We start from the raw sequence: 10756 nt of genomic DNA on the forward strand, positions 1-10756 counted from the left end.
ACCAATAGCTACAATACGGTTACATGTGGGTGAATGTTTTTTTAGAGATCATTCTATTTTAGGGGCTTAATCAAAAGTAGTCTTTATAGTATTAAATGGATCAATTTAGTTCTTATACTATTATAAAAGAATCAAATAAGATCAAATTGGAATAGAGTTAATATTTACTGTTTAAATAATATAATTTATTATTTAATGAAGTTAATATTTTAAAGTTTTTAGAGTTCTATAAATAAAATTCATTGTTTGGAATTAAACTGAAACTGAAAAAAAATTAAAACATGTTTTATACAATAAATATTAACTCTATTACAATTTGAACTTATTTAATTTTTTTTATAATAATATAGGGACAAAATTAATTTTTTTAATAATAAAACAACAAATTTAATGTATTCTCTATAATACAACTACCTCGCAAGTAGTTTAAGACACCTAATGCATGCAATCCCCGCATTGGGAAACATGGTAACTTGAACAGTCGTGAGAGGCTTTTGCAACTTCTTCGGTCCATTTTAGTTCGTATTTGCAGGCTGCAATTTTGGGAGAAGCGCTTGGAACTCCTCAACACGTAGTCCATGGTCGCCAATAAGATGGTCGAAATCTGCTGTTGACTCTTTGGCGACAAAACCGAAGGAAATCGCTCTTTGAAGTGAATATAGGTCATTTGAGGAGACAAGGCAACATAACATTGCCCATAATTAGTTTAAGCTTGAAGTTTATATGACATGACATGTTATAATTAGTTGGAAAATTGATATTTTAAATATAATATTTGGTGTTAAACTTTGTATTTATTTTTAAATTTAGTACCTAAATTTTTTTTGGCTAGATTCGATATCTGAACTTGACACATTTTCCTAATTTAGTACTTAAATTTTTTTGGGCTCAATTTGGTACATAAATTTGACAGTTTTTTCCTAATTTGGTATCTAGGCTTTTTTTAGGTTCAATTTGGTACCTAAATATACAAATTGCGTAAAACACTAATGGTGTTAATTTCTTTTTCTTTTTTGATTATGCTACAAAAACATTGTCAATACGGAAATTCATGTTAAAAAAATAGATATTGAATTATGCTTAACAAATTAATATCAAATAATAAAAAAAGAGTTTTAAAAAATTCAAATTAAAAGAAATTCATTATTTTTAATTAATAAAATAATTAATTAATTAATTAAAAGTAAAAGTTATTGAAGATATAAAATACAAAAAAAATATCATATCATTTGTCACATATCGGTCATATATTGATTATTTTTGTTACCTCATAAAAAAATAATATTGTTAGTACTTAGTATATTAAAGTAATTTGTAAAACGTTTGACAAGTTCAAGTACCAAATCAAAAAAAAAAAGGTACCAAATTAGGAAAAAAGTCAAGTTCAGATACCAAATTGCACCTCCAAAAGATTAAATACCAACTTAATAAAAAGTATCAAGTTTAAGTACCAAATTAAAAAAAATATCAAATTCAAGTACCAAATATTATATTAAACAAAAATATATAGATATAGTTTAAGTAATAATCTATGCGCTACTAATTTTCATATAAAAGGAGAAGTAAATTTAGAAGTGAGGAAAATAAAATTAAATATGAAAAAAAATGGTTAAATCCTTAAAAAAAAGTTAAATTCCACTATTAGTTTATGTATTTTTCAAAAGTTGTGAATTTAATTTTTATAATTTAATTTGGTTAATTTTAGCCTTTGTATTTTTTAAATTTTAAAATTTAATTATCACTAAATGGTAACTATTAAATTTATATATTATCATATGCATAATCCCATATTAACTTATCATTTCCACATGTTATGCAACAACTTGTTTTCAGTTAAATCAGAACAATGGTTTCGAGGCCACAAATTCGAGTCAAAAAGATTATTTTAATATTATTGCATGGTCTGCATTATGATAGGCATAACATATGAAAATTTTGTTAAGAAAATTTTACCGATTTCATGTTTAATTAGGAGGAAAAAACCAAATTGCATAAAGTGCAAAAGTTGAATTCTAGTAGCTAGAAGGATCAAATAGCTATGGAATTCAAAATTTGAGATCCTTATAAGGCAAATAGACCATTAATCAAAGTTAGTAGATATTTATGATGATTTATCCATGGAAAATTAGAAAAAGAAAAGGACTAAATTGGAAGGTTGAAAAATTAATAGATGATAAGTTAATTAAATGAATAAAATAATTTTATATCATCATCTTCCCCAAAATTTTCTATGGAAACCCTAGCTAAGAGAGAGAATTTCAAGCAAGCTTAATTGGGTAAGTAATCATGTCCCGTTTTTAAGTAATTTTTACATTTTCGAGATCGTAATAACCTAATTTATTTATTTTGGTGATCAATTTGCAAAGTTATCATAGTATTAAAATTTTTCCATGGATGATTATGCTGAAATTTTAAAATTTATGGTAGAAAATGAAAGGTTATTGATAGATAAACAACTTTTGTAAAGGAAATTTCCATAAAATTGTGATTTAGAGACTAAATTGAAAAGATGTAAAATTCATAGAAAATTTCTGATTTTTGTGAAATACATGAGCTGTAAATGTTATATGTAAAAATCAGCTAGGCTTGGAATAAGGACTAAATTGCACGAATTTCATTTTCCGAGCCTAGGGACGAAATTGGAATTAATTAAAAGTATAGGGGCAAAATGATATTTTTGCCTAAGATGTGAATTGAGTTGAATTGAATATGAATTGTATTAAATTGAGTTAAATTTACTCGTATAGATCCAGATAGACCTAGTACGGAGTTGAATCGAGGAAAACAAAAAGTATCAGATTAGTAGATTCTCGTATACAAACAATTTTCGAGGTAAGTTCGTGTAACTAAGTTGTGTGTGTTTATATGTTTAAATTAAATGTTATCTATGTAAAATTATATAATTGCCATATATGGAAAGTGATTAAGTATTCGAAAATGCCCGATAAATGCTAAGTTCCGTTTGAACAAATGAAAATCGATGGATACAAGTTTCCTGTATTGGTTGTAGTCCTACATATGTTGCGGACACACCATAGCTTGGAAGAGCATCCTGTTATAAGCCCTCTCAAGCTTCTCGTTATATGGTTCCTATGAGCATCCCGATCGGTATTGATCCTGCATGTGTTGCGGATATACCGCAGCTCTTTGTAAGCGTCCTATTATATGATTGGTATTGATCCTCATGTATTATGGACATACCGCAACTCTTTATAAGCGTCCTGATATAGGCTCTTTGCGAGCTTCCTGATATGGCTCACTTGAACTTCTTAATTATATGGCTATATGGAGCTTCCTGATAATAACTCTTTAGAGTTATCTCGTTAAGCTCACATGAACTTTCTGTTTTAAACTCTTATGAGTTTCCTGTTATTAAGCTCAGATAAGCTTCATGTTACATGGCTCACACAAGCTTCTTATTATATGGCTTGAGAGAGTGCTTCTTGATTATGTGCTCCAATGAGCACCCCTGAATATGAATTGACGGATTACAATTTTGTACACTTTAAGTGTACTACATGTGTATCCATCGATATTTTAAATAAATTCAATAGGCAAAGTTCTAACATGGCTAAACTGAACTTGAAATGATTTATCATAGAAATGTATATGTTATATGGAAATATGATAAGAAAAGTATATGTGTAAGAAATTTATTACATGATGAGCTCATTCATGTTTATTGGCAATTGTGTGAATTATAATGACTAACATGTATTGATGAAGTTGGGTGTTTAGGCTATTAGCCAAACTTATTTAATGCATTTTGCATGTTTATTTTAATGGAAATGAATAGTAAGTTAAATTTCCAATTATACGAACTTACTAAGCATTATATGCTTACTCTATTTATCTTCCTCTATTTTATAGTGTTCGGAAGCTCGTAAAGGTTGGAAGTTGGTCGAAGCATCATAACACTATCCTTCAGCTCTTTTTGGTATAAATAGCAAACTTATTTTTATATAATGACATGTACAGGTCAAATTGCCCAATGATGACATGTATATGGTTGGTTGTAACTAGCCACTGGAATGGCTAGTGATAGTATATTTGATGTTTGTGTAGGAGATTATATCATGTTTAATATATATGTGCTTGGTATGATAGATTGAATTTTGATAAACTTATATGATTATACAAATAGGTAAGTTTTAATACTTAAATACGTGTGATGATATATCATGTATAAGATTGGTTTTGGCTTGGTTTTAATGTCTCGAATTGGTTGGTGAATATATTTAAGTGTTGCTGTAGGTGGAAGGCAAATTTGGGTGAGAAAAATGGCCTTGAAAATGACCTATTTTCGTCCACACGGGTAGACACACGGGCGTGTGTCTCAACCATGTGTGACATACGGCCATGCGCACGAGTGTGTGGTTTGACCGTGTGCCTCCTGCATCCTTAAAATTGAGAAACAGAATGCCCAGGTATTTCCACACGGGCAAAGACATGGGTGTGTGTCTCAGTTGTGTGTGACGCACGGCCTAGCACACGAGCGTGTGGCTTGGCTATGTGACCCAAGCAATAACTACCCTAATTTTGAGCACGACTGGGACACGGCCGTGTGCCTTACATCGAATGCCCACACGGCTTACCTATATGGGCATGTGTCCCCTGCATCTACGAAAAATTTTGGAAATTTTGCAAAAAATTCTCTGAGTTTTTTATTTAGTCTCGACTTGTTTCTAATGCATAAATTGGGCCTCAATTGTCCATTTAAGGGACAATATGATTGAATATGATTGGATTCGGATATGAATAATAAATGACATGAATTAATTATATTTGTTCTGTAAACTTCAGTAATTCTTCGTAACCCTGTTTCGACGATAGATATGGGTTAGAGGTGTTACATGTTACTCATATAAAATTCTAGTTAATGGATTAACGACTATTATTTACATCAAGACTGAAATTTCAAAATTCGAAAAGTATAGAGATTTAGAATTATCTAATTGGATAATATGGACCAAATATACAATTATACACAAGGTACAAGACTAATAATTGAATTTAACCAATTTGAATTTAACTGCTACTATTTGAGTTAAGACAAAAATTTCAAATTTCAAAACGTATAGGGACTAAAATTGGTCAAATTAAAGTACAAAGATTAAATCCATAACTCTCACAAAGTACAGGGGCTAATAGCAAATTTTAACCTAAAAATTATGGGTAAACTACACCATTATTCATTAAACTATGAGTAAGTTTTCATTTTAGTCACTTAACTAAGAAATGTTACAATTTGATCACTAATATTTTCGAACTTTTTTGTCACCTAAATATTGAGTGATACTTTTTTAATTGGTACAATAATAAATTTAGTCCTCGATTTTTATATTTTTTTCAATTTAACCCCAATTCTATATATTTTTTTAAAAAATTTAAATTTTCAATTCATTTAAATCATTTTTCAAAACTCAGATTCTGAAAACAAATTATATTATGAATTTTTTCTTTTCTTATAGCGAAAAAGCTAAGTTAATAATCATAAGAGGTAAAAAATAGAGAACCAATAATTTTACTTAATGTTTTTATTTTTTATTTTTAAAGAACGGGTATTGAATATTTCTATACAGATATTACATAAAGAAAATTTGGAGGGTTTAAAAATAATTTTATCTCATATTCTTTCACTTTACCTATTTTTGATAATTTTATCTATGTTTATTTAATTTTTGGAACTTTTTAAATTTTTTTTAAAATATTTTATATATAATTAAGGTAAAATTGATAGAAAGTATAAAAATCAAGTTTAAAATTATTATATCAACTAAAAAATTGTCACGTGAGGGAAAATAACAATTTAAAAAATTTTAGTATCAAATTGTAACTTTTATTTACTTCAACAACTAAAGCAAAAAGTTTACCGAAAATCATTTCTTCCCTCTATCTCTGCTATTCATCATTATCTGTACCAAAAAAGAATAGTTTAATTGAAAATAGAAATGCAATGCTCGGATGTTTTTTTCTTTGATGATTGAACACAGGTTTTTTCTTCTCCAGCTAGGACCTTTTTCCTACATAAAACCCCTTCGAGTTTAGGTTTCTATTTCTCTTTTAATTGCATGCATTTTTTTTTTGTTATTTTTTAAAATTTCTTTTCGAAGTTTTAAAGGGCATATGCACTTGTTCAAGCAATCAACATTTTTGGTGGTTTTAGAGTGTGGGTTTGCTTCAAAACGGAGTTTAAGAACCAGCTCTGAAAAATCAGATTTTTTTTCCTTGGCATTTAGTTTTTAGAACAATTTAGTGGAAATGGTTCCTTGTGGGGAGCTCCAATGAATCCAACATAAAGGGCATTAACAAGCATGTGAGTCCCATTCTTTGAAATCTCTTGGTCACTGTTTAGCATTTTTGTTTTCCTTAGTAATTTTAGTAGCTTTCATTTATGTTGATGATTCATTGTTCTACTTTTCTCTTATTCAAGTTTGATTGTTACTAGTTTTGGTTGTTTTTTTTTTTGTCATTTTTGCTATGTTACTCGAATTCTTTGTTTTTCTTGAACTACTTGTGAGCGACACATGAATGCAAGGACATGACCTTTAAGATTCTCCGAGTACATGAAGAACTTAAAAATTTAGCCATACCTATGTTGGACAAGTTTCATATCCAACTCTCAAACTCAAGTTACAGTAATATAGCATTTTTGGAACTTTTGTTTTTGATATTGTTTAATAAATAAGATCCTGAAAAAAGTGAAAACACTTGGATCTATTTAGTTTTCTCTTACTCTATTGCCTTTGTGTATATATGTATGTGTGTGTGCACACGAGTGTGAAGAACTTGTAGTGAAGTGTGTGTGTGTGAAAAACTTGTAGTCAAGTGGCATTATTTGTTTCATGACAGTGTATATATTATCTATTATGTTGCTCTGACTCTTTATTAGTGGCATTATGTATACATATGTATATGAATAACTTGGAGTGAAGTGGCACTATTTGTTTCATGACAGTGTGTAAGTTTATTATGTTGCTTTGACTTTTTATTTTTCTTTAAGTATCTGCATTCAACATGGTAGATATGACCCTTTAAGGAAGCTCCATATATACTGGGAACTTGAGCATACCAGTGTTGACTACATATCCGTATCTAACACTTACATTCAGGTCTGAGTAATATTATACCCTGTCATTGCATCAAATATAAGTTCTAATATATATATTGTTGCTAAGGAGAAGATTGCAAGCTTGCAGTTTCAACCTATATGGCGCACTTTCATTCTCATGTATATTGTTTTATTTTTTGTGGCAATATACGGTGGAAAGTTCAGCATTTTGCATCACATTGAAAGGCGTGCTTGTTTGCTGTGGTACATTATGGTTTACTCTGTTATAGTGGTTAGGCATTGGTTAATTAAGTTCAAAAGATAAATTTCTAAATCAGTTCAGTAGGTGAGTATTTGTCAGTAGAGGCTGCCTATGTTACCGGGACTTGGGTACAAGTTCAGATACAGTTATGTTCAATTATTTTGAGTTTTCCTACGTATTAACAAAATATGCACCGGACACATGTACGTGAAGAAAATATAGAATTAGAGCTACATTGGAGGATGTAACCATCCCTTTCTTGCAGTTTTCACCTTGTGTAACTTAAGTACTATCTCTTAATCCGATAGAAATAACAAAATTATATTTACATATATCGATTTAGATTCATGGTTTTGCCATTATAGCTTATATCTATGTTATGTAAAGTTTAAACCTCGCTAAATGCAGAATTGTTTACAAGTCAAGCTCATGTTGTGATGCATTTTCTTCTTTTAGTTTCTACAATGATCGAAACCCCCTTCCCTTTAGAATGATTTGTTTTTGAAGTTTGAAATATACAAATTTGGTCATATGATCACTATTGAATGGAAAGAATTCAGTCGATTGGTGTGTGTTGTTATTTCTCAAATTTGTTGACTAATTTCCTGACTTTTTTCGATTTTAGGGACTGCTGTGATATTCAAAAGCCTAAGAGGGTGAAGGCTTGTCACAGTGGAGACTATGATGAATGTATCGAGAAAGCAACGGCTGCGGCAACAAATTCTAGCAAGAAAGCAGTGAAATATGCTCAAAGAAAATATGCTATTCTCCATGCTCTTGAGATCAAGAGTGAAAATTTAGTCGAGGATCATTGTAGTTCGGCCCGAGAATCACTTACTGGTTCTTATTCTGGGAAAGAAAATGAGGATTTGACTGATGAAATGAGTGAATCCGAGGATGACTCAGATTCGGCTCTGGAATTATCTAGCCCTTTCATATCCTTTGAAGAGCCAAATCATATTAACGGTACTAAGATGCACTCTATGTTGGTAAAGAAAACAAACACACCAAATGATTCCAAGGATGATGGAGCAGAACGAATCAAGCGAATGAGAGGACTTGAGGATCTAGGCATGGGTGTTGAATCAAAAAGAAAAGCCGAGGCTCCAGGCTTGCTTGAGCTAGTTCAACAAGATAATGCTTCATTATATGGTTCAAACAACGGCCATTGCCTCTCTAACGGAGACCATTCATCATTGATAAAAAGAAAGAGATCACAACTGGCAAATGTTCACAAATTCTCGAAAAGGAAATATCACTGGCGACCATTAACCAAGGTTTTGGCAAGTACAGCTTTGGTGTCGGTTCCTGTTGTTTCTGGTGAAGTTCCAAGTTCAAGTGGTTTGTGCCTTATGGGACTCTCTGACAAGAAGTTTCCAGGAATGGACTTTAATGAATCTGGGGAAAGTGTTTATGCAGTAATTAACAACAACAATACTATTAACAACTCGGATAATACTGGAATTTCATGTGAGAATTGTGTGTCAAATACTTTTGAACATGTTGCTGATGTATCTCAAATTAGTAATACGACAAAAGATGATGAAATTTTCGGCATACCAGGTATTCTAGGTCAGCTATTTGATGTCCCCTTTGTTGAAGATAAACCATCTGCAGGTATTCTAGACTGACCGTTTATAACAAATATAGCATTCTTATTATCATTGCATCTCTTTTTGTGCATAAACATTTGTAAAATTACAGTTGTATTGTTTGACCTTCTACTCTCATAGCAGATTTTTCTCCGATAGTTGTATCATGTCCATCTGCAATACCTGAAGTTGGTGATTTGGGAAGGCGAGCTAAAATTGAAGGACATAATGAATCTGGTTTTACGAGATTAGTTGCTATCGATACAAATAGTACTAGCCAAAGAATGGGGGAAGGTGCCACGGATTGGCAGTTAAAAGGAAAGAGAAAAATGAGACAAATAAGTAAATTTCATAAGCGTGGCTTGAGAAAATATTTGCACATGGATGATGAATCAAAACACTCGTATGGGTTTTCTCGGGGTTCTGATCAGAAAGTTGAAGAGCAGCTCGATGGGTTCCAGGACTGTAAGTCTATGTCTCAGGAGCCTCGAGTGAGGGGGCCGATAGTGGAGGCAAAAATACTACCTGGTCGTTCTATGACTCCTCGAAGGTCACTTCTGTACCATCATTGTCACTATACTGTTAACTCCAGATATCTGATGACAGAATTTCATGGAATAACTGATTCTACTGATTCATCATTATATGATGTTAGGATCGAGGTGAAAGCTAACTACTGGCCACAGCATGTTCAATTAGCTTCCCTTGTGAGTAAAGTAAATGGGAAAGCCTTAATTGGTCATCCTCTAACGGTTGAGGTTTCAAGTGATGATTGTTACTACGGTGATTTGACTCATGAAGTTGCTATGGAGTGCACCGAAGTTGGTCATTTAGTGAAGCAAAATCCCGGTGGACTAATCTCTACAAAGCATATGAAAATGGAATCACGTTTCCCGTCACATAAATCAGCTAAGGTGAAGAAAACTGGATTATCATCTAAGAAGACTCGGAAATTGATTTCACTGAACTGTCCAAAGCCAGGCGTAGATGACTGGAAACTAGTGACAAAGAAGTTCAAGGGCCATGAAATAGCTTGCATTGCTGTAAAGTTAGCATTCAGTAGGATAAACGAAGCATTGAACAACTCCAACACACCGCGTCATTAACATCTGGCAATTCAAGAATAGGTAGTCCTTACTATAATGATTGTCGCCATTTCGGTGTTTTTGTTCATTTGAAAAACCTGGTAGCTGTTTCATTTTCAAAGCCTCGAATAGAAGCAGCAGCGGCCCGAACCATTGCATTCAGCGGCGGGTAGAAGGAATCCCAGTTGTATGATTGAGTTAACATTTTGTTGTTGTAGAACAAGAACATGGTTGGAATATGAAGGATGATGAAGATGGGTTTATTAGGCTTTTCTTTTTATACATGAAAATGTAACATTTGTTGAGGTGTAAAGGCAAGGTAGTTAGTAGTTAGTAGTTAGTAATGTAGTATTAGACGTACCCTTTTTGTTCTGATATTGGTATGTAGTTGGAATGGTGTACTATTTTAGGGTTATCAAAATTTTTAAAATTTTAAAATATCAAAATCTTGTATCCATTGGTCAAAACTGGTTGAAGCATATTAAAAATTTGAAAGAAACTACTTGAGCTTTACATCTTTGTAACTGTACCTCTCTTTGTTTATTATTCATAAATGGCTCATAAACAAGGTTTTCACGTTATTTAGGATTTGTTTAGCTTTTTTTTTTCGTAAATTATAGTGAATAATGTGATTTTGAAAAAATATTTTTAAAAGTTACTTGATTTAGTACTGCTGTCAAACATGAAAGTAAAACATATGTGTAGAGTCCAAATTTTACCTGGGTCCAACAAGCAGAGTCTAAAGCACCAAATAAATTAACAGTCT

The 10756-nt window shown here is 31.6% G+C and overlaps 1 protein-coding gene across 3 annotated transcripts; it reads left to right on the forward strand.

Moving 5' to 3' along the window:
• Positions 1-5861: 5861 nt before the first annotated feature.
• LOC107889098 (uncharacterized protein At1g51745) lies at positions 5862-10503 on the forward strand. Of its 3 annotated transcripts, none has more exons than XM_016813418.2 (3): positions 5862-6316; positions 7939-8930; positions 9050-10503. In XM_016813418.2, coding segments are annotated over exons 1-3 (1956 nt in total). In that variant the 5' UTR covers positions 5862-6314; the 3' UTR covers positions 10012-10503. The 3 variants fall into 3 exon arrangements, with proteins under 3 accessions (XP_016668907.1, XP_040932273.1, XP_040932272.1); XM_041076339.1 differs by having other exon boundaries at positions 5868-6048; XM_041076338.1 differs by having other exon boundaries at positions 5870-5993.
• Positions 10504-10756: the final 253 nt, after the last annotated feature.

This window comes from Gossypium hirsutum, chromosome A09, assembly GCF_007990345.1.
Source record: "Gossypium hirsutum isolate 1008001.06 chromosome A09, Gossypium_hirsutum_v2.1, whole genome shotgun sequence".
NCBI lineage: Eukaryota > Viridiplantae > Streptophyta > Magnoliopsida > Malvales > Malvaceae > Gossypium > Gossypium hirsutum.